The 16,752-nt window shown below is 35.5% G+C and overlaps 1 protein-coding gene across 2 annotated transcripts in view; it reads left to right on the top strand.

The window, feature by feature from the left end:
- Positions 1-274: 274 nt before the first annotated feature.
- The window catches only part of FGF7 (fibroblast growth factor 7), a 28,354-nt gene continuing 11,876 nt past the window's right edge, over positions 275-16,752 (top strand). The window contains exons 1-2 of one of the 2 annotated variants that reach the window (XM_052672447.1): positions 275-485; positions 1,398-1,592. In XM_052672447.1, coding sequence (XP_052528407.1) covers positions 446-485; positions 1,398-1,592 — 235 coding nt within the window. In that variant the 5' untranslated portion in view covers positions 275-445. Of the gene's footprint in view, positions 486-1,007; positions 1,593-16,752 lie in introns of both variants that reach the window. The other variant, XM_052672446.1, reaches the window with a different exon arrangement.

Here is a 16,752-nt window from a genome sequence, read left to right as displayed (position 1 = left end):
AATGTTTTTTAAGACAGAAAAATACTGACCTAAACCAAAGCACAGAAACACTAACTAGCACGCAAAGCAATTCTATCCACACATCATGGGATCTGTGTTTTTAGAAAGTAGATTCTTGGAGATTTGAAGTATAAACTATGTACATAGCTCCCTCTGATGACCACTGGACACGATACAATGCGAGCCTCCTTTTATTTTTGTTCGTGCATTCAACTGACAGCTGACTGGTTAAATTCTAATTGCTTCCAAGTGAGGTCAGCAAAGGTATTTATCGAAAAGGACTGAACAACAGGCTCTACACACACATGCACGCACACGCATAAGCACACATCTCTCCAGAGCGTTGATTTATGGAAACAATTATTATTTTGGTGGAGTCTTTCTGAGCTGAGAAAGTTTGTAGCTGCAGTGGTGTGTCTCATGTTGCAAAAAGCAGACAACAGAAATGGAATACTTGGGTATCCAGCTCTTATCAACAGGAACAAGTAAGTTATCTGTCCTTTACGAGAACGTTTAACAGTTTCTAACAGTTAATAGGCTTTATCTTTGTTTGTATATGCTAGATGCTAAAAATCATTAAGAAAACTTTTCATATTGATAAACTAAAAAAAGTATATAAGGAATAAAAACACAGGCTAAGACTGAAGTCTGTCTTGAAATTCAAACTATGGAAAAGTTACCTGATAATCGTGTTAGTAGCAAAGATATATGCATGAAGTAATCAGCAAATTTTACCATGCATGAGAAAGTATTTCTACTCTATCAGTAGGGGATTTTTGGAAGGACTTAAGAGTGAAGATAGAACAATGTTTACAGTCAGTTTAAATGTCTGTTTATGTATTAAATAAGTTACATGAAAGATATCTATTGTGTATACATTTGTATATTTGTAAGAGTCAGCTTAGCATGTCATACATTTATGTAAAGTACCTTTCAGTAGCATAATGTATCCTTGCACGTCTGTAACAACTGAGCATAAAGACTTACACATGCACCTTTTCTCACAGATCTTTTACTTTCAGTGCAAGCAGCAAATTCAAGTAGTACAGAAGGTTACAGCAACAAAGGTTTTTATAACTTGTGTCTTTAAAGGATATTCTGACTGAAGAGATATTTAAGAAGCTCTTCTATTTCGCCATTAACTATTAAGGAATAACGATCAGAATTCTAGAAGAGGGAACAATCTCATTTAAATGAATCTGTAACTCGTAAAGACAGAAGGCAGGTCGGTGACCTAAGAGCAACAGTCTACTTGAGATTTAATTTTCATTATGTTGTTCATGAACACCCAGAACACTGCACTATAATGCACAAATGGATACTGACATGGATCCTGCCAATTTTGCTCTACAGATCATACTTTTACATTATCTTTCTAATGGGCACTATATCTTTAGCTTGCAATGACATGACTCCAGAGCAAATGGCTACAAATGTGAACTGTTCCAGCCCTGAGCGACATACCAGAAGCTATGATTATATGGAAGGGGGGGATGTAAGAGTGAGAAGACTTTTCTGTCGAACTCAGTGGTATATGAGGATTGATAAGCGAGGCAAAGTAAAAGGGACGAGAGAAGCAAACAACAACTACAGTAAGTAGTATCTTTGCTTTTCCTATTTGACTTCTGAGTTTTTAAGAATTTACACACCATTGTTTCCCTATTCTTGATTTATAGTAATTTCAAAAGAATTTTGTACAGTGTGCTGACCATTGTATAAGATGAGTTTGCCAATTAATTCTACAGCAGGACATTTGTTATTGATTTTGAAATGCGTCATTTTAAATACTACATGGTAGATCTGCTAATGTATTAGTTACAGCTGGTAACTATTAGCAAACAGAGAGCCTATTTTAACAAGTGAATTAAGGTTGTAAGTATGAAAACGTATAACCACAAACTCTGCTTATAAAATACTTATGGAACATTAACCTACTACTTAAAAGTTTGGTATGTTTGAGTTAACAATTAAGATATATGCAATACTAGAAAGTTCAATGGAAAGAATTATGTAAACTGTCTTGCAAAATCTTTCAGAGAGCTTGCCAAGCCAGGGATCAAATCTATTATAGTTTCTGCAGTTCATTATTACGATGATCATGATGATCAAAAAATATTCTCTCCTCTTTCTTCCAAAAAGATGACTCATCTACAGAGAATGGACATACAATATTTTGCAAAGCTGTAGCAAATACAACTTTAGTACAGCAATTCTTTTGCCAGTTCAAATCTGTATTTTTCACACATATACTATATATCTCCCATTAATGACTACTGATGGCATCAATTTTACAATCACTATTTTTCATATCTTGGCTTTCATGTTATTATATAGATTGCATACTTAAATGAATATGACAACTACTTTAAAAAAGTAATGTCTTAAAATACAACAATAAAACACATAGGATTATATTGCATATTTCAAAATAAAATTAGAAGGCAGAGACATGCTGGTCTAGTGTTTATAGTCATCTGAAAGATCAAATTTCTTTCCAATGTGATGCTATTAAATACAGTTTTAATATAGGTCCCTCATACCATTGTATGAGCAAAATAAAAAAAGTAAATTAAGCACCCAAACTTTAAGAATTGTAGTGCAATTCATCTTGCAAATGAAGCTGACAACTTAGTTTCTATCAAAACAGCACTTTTCAATGCTAAGCACCTAGACAGTGGGCTTCTAAATTTATTTATTTCATGACTGCATTAATTACTTGTCAACTTGAGCATCTAAAGCTTCATTGAGTAATGTTACCATTTCTTTTAAATTTTGTTTCCATACGTCTCTTTTCTTCCTGCCCTATTATGTAGTGAACAGCTATATTGCTCTGAAAGACAACACATGGCCAGCAGCCAAATAAATTATTTGGTCCATATTCAAGAAGACTCCCATTGAGTTTCAGGAGGACATTGTTACAATAGAGATCCACAGTGCTAGTTTGGAAGTGAAATGTAGCTCTCAAAAATAACTGGAAGAACTATTACTGGTGGTTGAAACAGTTGCTTCTGATTTTTGCAGAGAAGCAAATACCGGCTGTATCCATATTTTTTTTTTTTCCTATTTTTATTTACAAACAAGTACTCAAAATATTATGGCAGCATATAGAGCTCAGTAGTTATATAAATTTGCCTTTTGTGTTTCTAGACTGCTTAACTAAGAACTCTGTTAGTAATTTAGCATTATTTCAAATTCAAGTAAGGTTTCTCAATTATCTGCAGGATTCCCTGCTGCTGAAGCATACTAGTGATATCCTGAAATGTTTCATGGTAAAAGCAGCAAAGGATACCAGATCATCATGTGTTAAAGGCAAACCACTTTTTTGTAGAATTCCTGAGCACTTTATGAAGATTTACTGATGGTAATAAACAGCTACAAATTACAGAAACACAACCTTGAGTTATTATACCCTTACCTTATGTGTAAAAACAAACAAACAAACAACAAAAAACCACCAAAACACCGAACTCTTTCAGGTAAACATAATGAGTATCAGAAGAAAAACAATCAACAAACAAAGGTTTATCTGGTAACAGATGCACTGTGATGAAACGTCATCAATAAACTTACTAAAGTATATGGGAAGTTTCTCACCATCTTAAGCTTGGGTCCCTCTCCATAGTTCAGCTATTGTACAGTAGGAAATAATATCTGTTTCTGTTAGGTAAGTAGAACAGGGAAATATAGACAAAGGGAAACAACAGTATGAGTACTGGATTTCTGAGAAACTCAAAAATTCAGCCTAGTTTGTTTGTTTTGCCAAATACTCTAATCAACAGCATGAAGCCTTTCTGAATATGTGCTTAGGGCTCTACATTAAAACACACACACAGAAAATGATGGGAGAGGGAGGGGGGAAAGAAGACAACCTGAACTAATCTGCTTTCCCTAAGCAATTTTTGTTTGGTTAACAGCAGATTAAACTGGCTATTTTTATGCAGGATTTCTGAAAAGCATCATTTAAAAACTGTATCCATTACTAAAAGAGATTATTCTGTGTGTTCAAACATTCCTGCTTTGTGAACTCCAGTTCTGAAGTTTTAAAGTTAGTAAAATGTAAATCAAACCTATTTCTTAGGATGGAATCCCAGTACAATTACAGCCAAATTAATCAACAGGTATGAAGAACTGCTCTGAGAAGCAACTCCAAATTTTATCCTAATTTGCCACTAGCATATTCTCTCTCCACTGAATCATCACTAACATGGACTACTAAAATGAAAATTAAAAAAAAAAAAAAACAACACACATTTTTCCACCACCATTAAAGAAACTGCATTGACAATCTTGCAGAATCAATGACTTGTTTTCAGCCCACGAACTGTGAAGCACAAATACTGTGAAGAGCAATCTTCACAATTAGAAATCGTGAAATTAGAAGCGTCTGTAGAATGATACCTTCATCATTCTACCTGATACCTTGGGTAGGTGCCAAAATTCACACGGCTTTTCTCAGTCAAGACTACATGCGTAAGAATGCAAAGATGGTGAGGAATTAGGGTTTCAGATTTCTCAAGTAACTCACAGAATAAATATGCACCATATATACATAATGCAGATTCTATAAGAGCAACAGCTGAAAAAAACCCTTAAGAAGTTAATTTAAAAGCTGATGCATTAAGCGTGTGTGGGTTGAAATTCCATTTCATAACTCTGGAACAAATCTCAACTCACTAATAGCAATTAACCTGTATTCATCATTCACTTGTAGAAGTTAATTGCTTAGTTCAAGAAAGGTGTGTGCTTTATCAGTGAAAGCAAACTGATGAATCCCATAACAGTGATGGCCTTGTTATGTACCCAAAGAAAGTTGTTCTATGTATGTTTCAGAAAGCAGAGGAGCCTTTTGGTGGACACGAAACTGGTAACTCAAAAGTAAAATAAAAAACACAAGAGTAAACTAAGTAAATTTTCACAAAGTGGAGGAAATAACTTTGCACCTCATAGAAACAGCTCTGAAGACTAAAACACGGAGTGAGAAGTGTCACACACTGACAAAACTAAAGCAAGAATTAGAAAGCAGCCAAAAGATGAGAGCATCCAGAAAAATCTGTTATTATTCATAACACATTTATCTCTGACAATCGCTAATTATACTGTCTAAGCATAACCACTGGCTTTATATTGAAAAGTAAGTTTTGTATCTTGTTCACATAAAACAATCTAAGTAGGCACTGAAAACAGACCTCCAAAATTAGCGACTGAAAGTGAATGATGGAGCAGATCATGGAGATAACACAGCATTTTGTTAACTCCTCATCTTTGACAGAAAATAACTCTCCTAAATGCTGCTTAGTTTTTAGTTCAAGTTTGTGTCTATGAATTTCATGATTTTATTTCTGTTCAGAAAGAAGGAAAGCAAAAATCAGAGTTCATACTGACTCTATCCAAGAGGATTTAAAACTACAACTGGATGATGCTTTAGGACTTTCCACGCTCTGTTGCTTTTGGAATCTCATTTTAAAGACTTCAAAGGGTCTCTTAGTTACAAGAAAATCCTTCCCGGAACCTGAATCCTAACATGTCTGATCCTATCATATTCCATGTGCACTCTAAATCCAGAAAGTGTCTGTTTCCTCCTCTTTTCAGTGGGTAAAGAGGACCAAAAACATAAGGAGAAAAAAAAAAAAAAAAAAAAAAAAAAAAGCCTAGTGATATCTAGGCATGAAATGGTTGCAATCTCTATTCAAAATTTTATCCTAAAATAAACATGTACTGGAAAACTATTTCTATTTTGATCAAAATCCAGCATCTCATAGTGTTCAGCAAAATTAAATGGAATCTAACTTGGTTTTGTGCAGATGTAACCTGTTGACAAAATAAACCTTATCTGCACCTCAATGATTAAACATTCAAATGTGCTTAGAATTCAAAAGTATTTTCAGTAGTAGTTTTTATATGCTTCTTGGGCAAAAACAGGTACTGGTATGCATACTGTGCTGTCACACCAAATTCTATTTCTATGTTTATATACACAAAGGAGAAGATTCAGTATTTGAAAATTGAATCCTTTAAGGCAGATATTAATGTACCAGATTCATTCGAGGGTTATTGTGCTCCAGCCATGCAGAATGCCTGCCTTTACAACTGCATTCTTGATTTTTGAAGAGTTTGTTGATTCAACCAATATGTTGGCCTAAGTAGAAAATAAACCCTCACTCATGTGAAAGTGATTTTGCTTCACATTACTATGCTGCTAATCTTTTCAATTAGTATAACAGAAAGATTTCATTCAAATAGCAATTTCTGCATATCCTCTAGAAATAGCCTACAATGCAAGTGTGACATTCTCTCTAATGAGGTATTAACTGGATCAAAACACAAAAATTTTTTTAGATCTTCCCAACTTCTAGCTCTTTGTCCAGCACTAGTGATAATTACCGACCCTGAGGTTGAAACCTGTGATAGTCTGCCTATACTTTTATCCATACCTTATTAAAAACCCCTGCTTTTCACCATTAACTGTTGCTGAATACGTTTTAGCAAAGATGCAGTTAACAGAGACCTCTGAGATATGTCTGTCCCCCAGCTTCTACTGACTTTTTGCTAACAGTGCCCTCTGGGAGAAGTAAGGAGTAAAAAGGAAGGGAATTAAGTCTTGAACCACTGCAGCAAGGTTCTTAAGAGTTCAGCTATCAGTGCTCAAATTTAAGTTCAACTGAAACACTGACAGGGATTCCAAAAAATACAATTAGAAAAGCATTACTTCTGAATTTACCTCTTGAATCTTCATCATCTTGTCCATTCTGTAGTATTTACCACAGAAAAAACAGTAGCAGTTTATACTCATCCCACTCTGAGCACAAGGTGATTGCTTAAGTTCTGTCAGGAGCTCTGAGCTCAGGTGTAGTCAACACCTCAGGAGCTAACACATACCAACAAGGCTGTGCCTGCCTGTGTGCTTCAAAACCAGGGGACGAGCTAAGAGAAATACGAACAGTGGAGAACAGGCTGAGCCTACGTCTGCTATGCATGAACTGATTCATTTGACTTGATATCTTTATAATTCAGGTGTGACTGCAGAGTTTTTCTGAATCACTCAATACAGGGACTTATCAGAAATGTGCAATGTTTCATTTTAAAGGAACCATCAATCAAACCCAGCAGCTCACTGCAGAAGCAGTTGACAGATAAACTGAAAATGATCCCACATCTTTTCCTCCATTATTTACAATTCCTCAATGGAAAGAAAAAAAATATGTCATAATCAGTGCTATGTCAATGTTAATTACCCATCCTATAGAAAATTTGCCAGAGTGGCCCTGACCTGAGACTCAAGAGGCTTGAGGCTAATCCAAGTTTTTAAGCAACTTGCTTACAGACTCTGGGAAAATTCTTCTAACTCTCCAGGCCCTTACACACATACACACACACACACAAAATAATAATAATTCAACTACGTGTTAAAGAGCTTTAAAAAAAAAGATCAGCGAAAAAAACAAAAATATTGTGTTAATATTATAGACAATAAGTACTTCTATAATAAAATAATATATAACAGATTCATAGAATGTAACTAGAACAATCAAAGTCAGCAGCTAGAGAAACAGAACTCGAATCTTAATAAAGCAATTTTGCAATATTGGTAAACAGAATTTGGTAGAAAACTTAATTTGTTACACCACATTTGCAACACAAAACAAAAATCCAGACATCTCCCTTCACAGCTTTCAGCTTTCTGTATTTGAGTATTTAATGTGATTTTTTAGATTTCGAGGATCATGAAACACTGTGCAAAGTTATTTCTTCCCCTGTATTTTCCTTAAAACTCAGAAAGATCAAGACATCTTAAAGCATGCAATTATACCTCTCCACACTGCAAGATGTACAGCTAGTCATATATTTTGGAACACTTTCTTCATTAAAAATGAAGAAGTTCAGGCCAGTGAAGGCTGTTACTCTCCTTGGGTGGCACAATGGTTTCATTGCATAATTGACTGCTTATGACTATATTTGGCAACAGTATTTCAATTGTTTTTTTGGGTTTTTTTTGACCTTTGACTTTATTTTTAATTTTTAATTCTGGATATGAGCTGATGGAAAGGTCAAGTTAGCCTCCTGGTGTACGTAATTTAGAAACATTATTAAGAAAAAGTTAACAGTGAAAATTCCTATGTCAATAACAAAGGTTAACAGTCATAGCACTGAATTGTCACACTTCAAATCTTTCATAACACATGACATCATTTACACAAATGGAAAATTTTTTTTGGTAACAATTGGTGTTGAAAAGTTGGAAATGGATATTCACAGATGTGGCCCACAACTTCATGCAAGCACACAAAAAGGCAATAAAAATACCAATGAAATCAATATACTTTCTTGGCTATTATTTAGCTTTGAAAACAACAAATGAGATGAGGATTAAATCATAATGGATTTTGTTTACAGCATTCACACGCTGCCTCTGCCATGAAACTTCATCAACAGAAGACTAAAATCTCCTAAGCTGAATTAGTAAAGCAGACAAGTATATCCCAGTTAGCAACAGCAGAGCTATGTCAATTTGTTCCAAGCAGGCACTTGCTCTTTCGATCTTCTAGTGGGAATCTGACAATTCAAACTAAAAACAACAAACTGAAAAGGTAAAAGAATCCAGATATTCCATTTAAAAACCAACATTTTACATCCGAATGCTATGCTTCAAATTTACCTACAGACGGAATGCTGACAGATGAAAACAAATCTAAATGAAAACACAGATAAGAGATCTATTCCATGGAACCTACTACCAAAATAACTCCTGAAACAGGGAGAATAATAAACACTACTCAACTTCACCACTTCAATATTCTGTAGAAACCCCTATTATCTATGAGGTAGCTTGTGTTTTTTGCAGGAGTCTCTTAGCATACTTAACATGACTACTTCTAAAGTTTAATAGTACATATGTCATATTCTACTACTATTTTTGGTAAGATGGTTTGCTTTCATCTGAATGTGTTAATAGACACTGGGAGGTGCTATAGACTATAAAAAGAAGCTGATCAGACTTGTCCTCAGTCATTTTGTTACCAGCAATTTTGATATTTGTCTAAGTAGAAAGTAAGTCTTTTAAAATAAAACCAACCATGCTAACAAGACCATATGTTCCTTAACAAGCTGTGCTAATTTTGTGAGTTTTTATCATGACTTTTAAATGTCAAGCGTGTCTTCATATTTCAATCAGAAGTGGCTGTTCAGAGTAAATACAGAGATATAGCTCTGTTAAGGACAGAAAGGATTATGGGTGAACACATAATCTAGAGCTGAAGATACTGGGACACTTACAGTCAATAGGAAATTTTTAAAAGGTTGTATGTGCATCAGTGCTGGGCTGAAATCCCAGGGCTGCACAGGTGCCAGAGTTCTGTGGATTGTTTGTATGCACAGCTGTAAGCAACATGGTGGTAAATGTGAGGTTCTACATGCTAGTCAGGAATGCAAAAATATCTACTATGCGAGCTTTCTGGTTTCTTAAATACACTTAGAATGCTACAGGATGATGTTAGATTCTCATTTGAGTGGTCTACGTGAACTCTGGTGGGGACAATGTTCAGGCTTTGCAGCTAGCCACTGAGCAGCTGGTTTGGGGAGAAAACATGGGTGTAGCTAACAAGGAAAGAAGGCAGCACAGGGCAGGAAAGAAACCAATTACATTTGTAATTACATATAGTTTCTGCAGCAAAGATTTTCTGAAAACAGCAGTTGTATTACCTGATATAAACTTGCAAGGAAAATGGAAAAGATAACTGAATCCCAGAGGCTGCAGCCACTGCCAATACAATGGAAAAATGCAGCTTTCACCAACAAAACTCTACTATGCTAATGCTAATGCATAGTAGAGTTGGTTCGCCTAAGCAGCTTAGGGGCTGCACGGTGGAACACAGACATCCAAGCAGTTGAGTACACATTGGTGAGATTTTACAGGGATTTAGGAAAACAGGTCTGGTAAATCCAGCAAATAATGATTCAAGCAGTGAGACATGCTAGTTAGGGCCACCTTGCAAAACAAACCACAGGTTTTCACTGTGAGAAAGGACAGTGCAAGATCCTCCTAATTAGCAGTCCTTCACGCTTGCTTATACAGGGAAACGGCATCCGAGAAGCCCCAAAATCACCGTGGACGTGTAATTTCCCAGCACTACAGCAAGAAAAATTGTAATGCTTCCCTGCTATAAGGACAGGGACAAACACCTGTGTCCACAGTGAGATTTATGTTATCTGCACCCAGTGCAGTTACTTCTATTAGTTGAGCACATCTTATCAATATCATTCTATAACACCAAATTAGTACAAAAAAAGAAAACCTCTACAACATACTAAGCACTGGTTGACAACATATGAGCTGCAAACATGAAAAATAATTAAACAACATTTGTGGGCAAATTAATGTTATTAAGCAAAAGCCAAACTGGATGCAACTTCAAAAGGCTACACTCAAACTACAGGTGAAAAAAAGCCTTTTTCCTATTTCCAGTAGCTCCACTCTTCTAAGTGAGTCTTCTACATCTTTAACTGACCATGGACACGCTGGCCAACGTTTCCAACACAGTTTTAAAACCAAAAGGAAGGTATATTACATTCTAAGGCAAGCAAGCAGTTCCTTAGAACACTCCAGAACACCATATGCAAGTCAGATCAAAATGAAGGAAGTATACTTCATCTCCAAATTACAATTGAAAAAAAAAATTCACACACTCAGGAAATAAATACTAGCACTCACCTCATCGGGTAAGAATATAAGAAATATGAAGAAAACCACAACAGGAAACAAAGGAAAAACCTCTTCACTTTAAGGAACTCCTTACTCAGTGTTGACCGACTAAATTGTGCCAGCTGTGCTATTACTAAGGTAGTCAATACACAGGTGTTCTGAGACCTCTACTCATTCCCATCCTACTACCCTTGCAGCACCAGTGCCCTGTTTTCAAGTGCTGCTATTCAATCTGAGCATGTGCTCCAGCAGTTGTGAGGAAGGTTTCCTACTGGGGTTGTGAAAGACAAGTAGTCTGGTTTATTATTCTACCTTATTACCAGTGTGAAGCCATACATTTGAGTGAACAAGTGTTAGAGTTTGTACTTAGTATCCTTTAGTTCAAAGGAAACCAAATGATACACAAATTTTGAGTGTAAGCTTGGGAGAGTCTGCACAAATAATAAAACTAAATGGCAAGAATCCTACACTTACACTTGTCTCTTTAAATGCCTCATAAATTGACCAACAAAAATAATACAACCATTAGTAAAAACCATTCTTTGAAATTAGTACACACCCACTTCAATCAGAATGTTCAAACAAGTAAACTGGTGCCCAGACTACTTGATTGTAAGTATCAAACTGAAATGATTGGGTATGACTTCAATTCTGTCTGCTTCTTTGTGTGACTTGAGAAATTCAGAAATGCAAATAACTGTCATGCAACAAAATTAAAGAAAAAAAAAAGATTGCCACATTTTTCTAGGAAACTATTACCACATCTTTCAAGGAAATCATGCTCTGCTAATTTTTTTAACTAAGTAATCAAGTGTTTTGAATTTGAATTCATCTATTTTAATCATGTTGTTCTAGGGCATGTCCTGAATGATTTAATGACAATTTGTGCAATGGTACTTTCATCCAGATGGAACACTGGAAGCAACATTAGTCTTTACTGCGATGATAAAATGAGCACCAATTATACCCAAAGCAGAATGTTTCATGTGATTCTGTAACATGTTTAGTAAGGTGGTGAACAGCCCAGCTCTGATCCAACCAGATTACTTAAGAGAATGTGATGAGAGTTCCAAGGCCTGTATTATGTAAGCAGAAAATGATCTAGTGAGAGAAGACATATTTGTCATAATTGTTGTAGGAAAATATTCAAAATTGTTTATTATTTGGAACGTAATAAATACCTGTCTTTGTCAAAAGATTACTGAATTTTAATCCCAACTTTCTTCTTTTGCAATAAAAAACAGAAGCAGGCATTCTGTACTTATCCTTTTTGGATAAGATGTGTGGACATCTCAGAGACAATTTTCTAGAAGTGTTCACAAGCACTCAGTGACATTTCAAGTTACATTTCCAAAAGGAATACTTATGCCTAAAACTCATGGCATATATATGATGATTTCTAAATTACCTCAAAACAAAAAAACCCCACCATTTCCTTTCTCTCTCTTCACATTAGCTGTTCACTATTTTTTTGTCTGTGACACCTTTCTGTTTGGGGTATATGAGAAAGTTAACAAACTTCAGTTTTACACATTTACACAAGAAAGTATTTTCTTGTGAAAGAAAGAGAATTTTAACACAAGAAAGTAAACATTCTTAGTTCCCCAAAGAATTAGCTATGCCTATTCCAAAATTAGAATGTGTATCAATCCCACTGCAGTGGAAAGAAAATGCATGGCACTCTTGCCTGCATGCAGCGCTACAAACATTGATAGTTTGGGATCACAGATTATTGTAATGCCTTCTCATTCGCACTTCAGCAACACAGCTAGGAATACTTTCAGATGAAATCAGCTCAGTAAGTGGAGCTGCCAGTTATAGTTCCTGTTCTTGCATCTAGGAGCTAGCTACAGCTCCTCAAAGAAGTTTGCTCTTGTCCAGCTCCATACCCATCCCAGTGGGTCTTTCTTTGTTTTCCTTTTAGCCTCTGTTGGGCAGCACTGGAGAATTATTTGTATATACCATCTATGGTAATCACATGTGCTGCAATTTATCACAGCGGTATTGTACAAAAAGTGCCTCATTTGAGCTGTGCCAGACTGTGCCATGTTTGTTTCATTAGTATAGGTTTTGGCATGAAAAAATACTCCCTCATTAATGTGCATAGTATTTGATTGAAAACTCAAAAACACAAAGATGTAATCAACATGAGAAAGTAGTCATGGAGAAATACAGCATTAACTTTCTTTTCAACGTATATTCAGGACACGGGTGTTCTACTCCTATTGACTCACTGACAAACAATAAAGAACTATAATTAATAGCCTAAATAGCTGCTTTTGAGAGTGAAAAAAAGAATACTGTAGAGCTGTGGAGGAGTTAAGTTACTGAGTAGTGGAAAAGCTATCTAACACTGTGATTCATCAGGAAAAGTTTGCTCAGGAGTTGAAAGATCCATATTAGGAGAGAGAAAAATACAGATGGTTTGTAAAAGCCTGGCTCTCCTGAAATCAGTCTGAGTTTTGTTACTGATGCCTACCAGAGGGCTGAGGAGTTAATTTAAAGGATGCCAAGTAGTAACTCTTGCTTATGCAATTCCATGTTCTTTTACTTTAAAATAATTTTTTGTAACATTGGTGGTACAGATTAGGCATAAAGAAAAATAAAATTCTTGTTCCAGCATTAATCTCTTTCTGACCTTCAAGTCAGAATTATTTATCTATATTTTACTGACATCTATCTCAGAGTAAAATTCCTATTTCTATCTACTCTACAGAAGATACAGGCTTAAGGGCACAATACATCCTGATATACTCAATTTAGGATATTCAACTAAAAAACAGTTGCCCATTACTTCTCAGATTTATGTGCAAAATTACCCTTCTGTATACAAGATATACATAGAAATTTGTACTAAGTTTTCTGAAGCTATAATAAAACCACAGACCCACATATCTATACTGAGTAGAAAGCATTTGCCTTATTTACTCTTACATTTAAGTATATATATTGAATAGTAGAATTATAAAAATCTATTTTTGCAGAAATTATTCTACAGAGTATCATCTGCATTCATGTATGAATCAAGAATACACTGATAGTCACAGATGAATTCACATCTCACAAAAAGAGGATAAGATGCACTTTGTTTCATGCTGTGTGGTACAAACAGACCTTCTCGGTCAGCTTTGGTACTTCATCTCCAGCAGTGTTCTGTTGCAATAAGCAGGAGTCACAAATATTTTAAGAAAGAGAAGGTTTATTCACCACATTAACTGCTTGGAACACCCATAATTGCTTTAGTTAGAACAAAAGCGTATCAAATTCTTTACCAATAATAAGTTTTTTGTATATATTTTAAAAAGTATCAGTGTGGACAGAGCCAAGCTCTGTGCAGCAGAACTGCATGGTCTTCCAGGCTTCTGTTGAGTCTATTATTACACAATAACTTTTATGTTATGAATGCTAGGTAAGAATCATACCATACAGAGAAGAAACATAATCTGATAAATCCACTGTCATGTGAACCCTCTTGCTCTGTGATCCTGTCGAAGAAATCGCTGCCATTTTGCTTTACCCCTTTTCAGAGAACATTCTAGTTTTCTTGCTTGAACAAGGTCCTAGCTGAACGTCCTTTTCAAACATCTACATTTCATACACCAGCTGCTTTCCAGATTTTAAAGCAGTCCGTATAGTCTGCTACAGATTGTTTATGTATCCCTTCTATAGAGCCTGTCAAAACTTCATGACATCGATGCAAAAAAAGCAAAATAAGAATTATATGAATTGTCATAGAGAAAATAAAAAGTGAAGCATTCCCAAAAGCCCCTGTCTGAAGCTGTTATCAAATGCTTGAGTGGTATGAGATCTTCCATTTGTCTAAAGATCAAGAGGAAAGTCTGTCTTTATGCTTATGCCAGTGCACCGCACTGTAGTCTATCAAATAGGCTGTTTGATTATTGTCAGAGATGGAAATTTGGAATGCTGCCAATATAATAATATGGCTGTTGAGATGAATCTGAATTTAAGATATTAAATATTTTAATAGACTGGTCATAGACAACTTTATTATAAAGAGCAACAGTGTAGTGATAACGTAGTACCTGTAGTAGCTGTGCGTTGAGAAACAGGACAACTAACTGCTGCAATTCACAGGTACAGAAAAGCTCACACCTTTCCTTCTGCAGTTCAGTGCCACACAACATATTCCTTACTTGGTATGGAAATTAAAACGTTTCTTTCACATTGTAAATAGTTTCTTATGGCTACTTAAGAGACTACTGCTAAAGCAGACCAATTTTGCTAATGTTTTAAAATTGAACTGAATTGTGTTGGGTTAATTTCTATCAAAAGGCTTCTTTAATCTTTCTAAAGGACTTGGTCACTATCAGCTAGGTGCTTAAGGAAGGCAGTGAGGCAGCAGTGTGTACAGAAGATCCCCTCTTAAACTGCCCCGCAGGGTGGCTACTGGGGTAACAAAGAACAAATGGCTGACAATGCAAGGCAGCTTTCCAACTTCATAGTTTCCCTTTTATATGTTCTCCTTATGTACCCTTTGCTGACTTAAATGATTATAATGCGACTGAAATAAACATAATTACACTGATTTACACTTGGGGGTGTAACAATTAGAACAAAAGCTAGAGAAACAGAAAATTGTGTATGCAAACCAATAACACATAACAGAAATGTGCTTTCAAGAAACTCTTAGTGTAATTTGGCTAAGGCTATGCTCTGTTAACTGTTTAGTCTGCTGTCTAAACTCCATGACATTTCACAGTTTAGCTGGGACTGATAACTTCTCTTGAGAAAATAATGTTACATTATTACATCACAACACACTGGCAGTAGTTCTAGAGCCCATTTTTTCTTCTAAGGGTACGAGTTAAGTTCAACTAAAATGCTGGATATTATTTCCATGTTACACTTGAGAAAAGCAGAGCACAGAAAGGCTGTGCACCAGTGACAGATGGTGCAAGGTGCTTTTTACTGTGTGCAATGTGATGAACGATCCCAGTTGCTACTGGAATTGGGTTTCATGGCCATGGCCACCACAAGTGCTTTTATGACAGAATCTTTCTAGAAAAGAAGATCTGTCAGCACATACTATGAAAATGAAAATAATTAGCTATACGCCCCAGGCATGTGTGTACAAACCCATCGCATTTCAGAGTCTGCTGCAAATAGCCACAGATGGCATTATAAGGAATTCACTTTGGGAAATACTTACATGACATTAGCTGCAATAGTTTTCTCACTTACTTCACGATAATTACACGTGTGGGCAAAACTAAGTGCATGCATAACTATTTCTGTCAGCAAACTCAAAATGGTTAACACCTGATTTCCTCTACATGCTAACATTGGAAGTCAAGACTGAAAAAAATTTAAAAATGACTTTGAAACTGATAATTGAGCTGCATTTAAAAAGGCAGATTACAAATCACAGCAATAAATAAATACAAAATAAACGAGAAATCTGGCTATAGCTCCCACAGTATATTTGCTCTGGCAACACTAATTGGTCCTGAGTCAGAGAAACAATTTTCTCCACTGCTGCTGCAGCTGTTTTTCTCAGTTTTGCTGTGAAATCATTAAGCTAGAAAGTACTAGAGAGTAACTTGAGGAAAGTAACTCATCCATAAACATCTGGTCATGTAAATAAAAAGAGAGGTTTTAAAAACCTGCCTGTGTGTAAGTCAGAGGCAAATATTATACTGATTTTGATAGTCATGTTGATATACTGGACAGAATTTTTAGAGTAGTGAGTAACTCGAAGTAAATTAGTGATATCAGATGAAATGAAGACAAAGATTTATTAAGCTATTTTTTTAAAAAGACAGAAAGACTGTTGGGTAATTAATACACCTCTTGATCCCTAATGTGAGTTAAGACAGAAGAAATATCAGGTATAAAATCCTTATTTATTTATGGGAATTAGATCAGATCATTTGATCGGTTTTCACTCAAGGTTTGAGTTTGTTGGTTTGTGGGATTTTTTTCCCCACTCTCTCTTTCCATTAGCTTACATTTCAGTGTTTGCTCTATTATATATTTTCCAAATTCAACCAAATTCTAAATTATTTGTCGGCAGCAAACAGAACAATTTGAGAGAT

This window comes from Tympanuchus pallidicinctus, unplaced genomic scaffold, assembly GCF_026119805.1.
Source record: "Tympanuchus pallidicinctus isolate F22 unplaced genomic scaffold, pur_lepc_1.0 scaffold12, whole genome shotgun sequence".
NCBI classification, from domain to species: Eukaryota; Metazoa; Chordata; class Aves; order Galliformes; family Phasianidae; genus Tympanuchus; species Tympanuchus pallidicinctus.
This window is presented reverse-complemented; position numbering and strand designations above follow the sequence as displayed.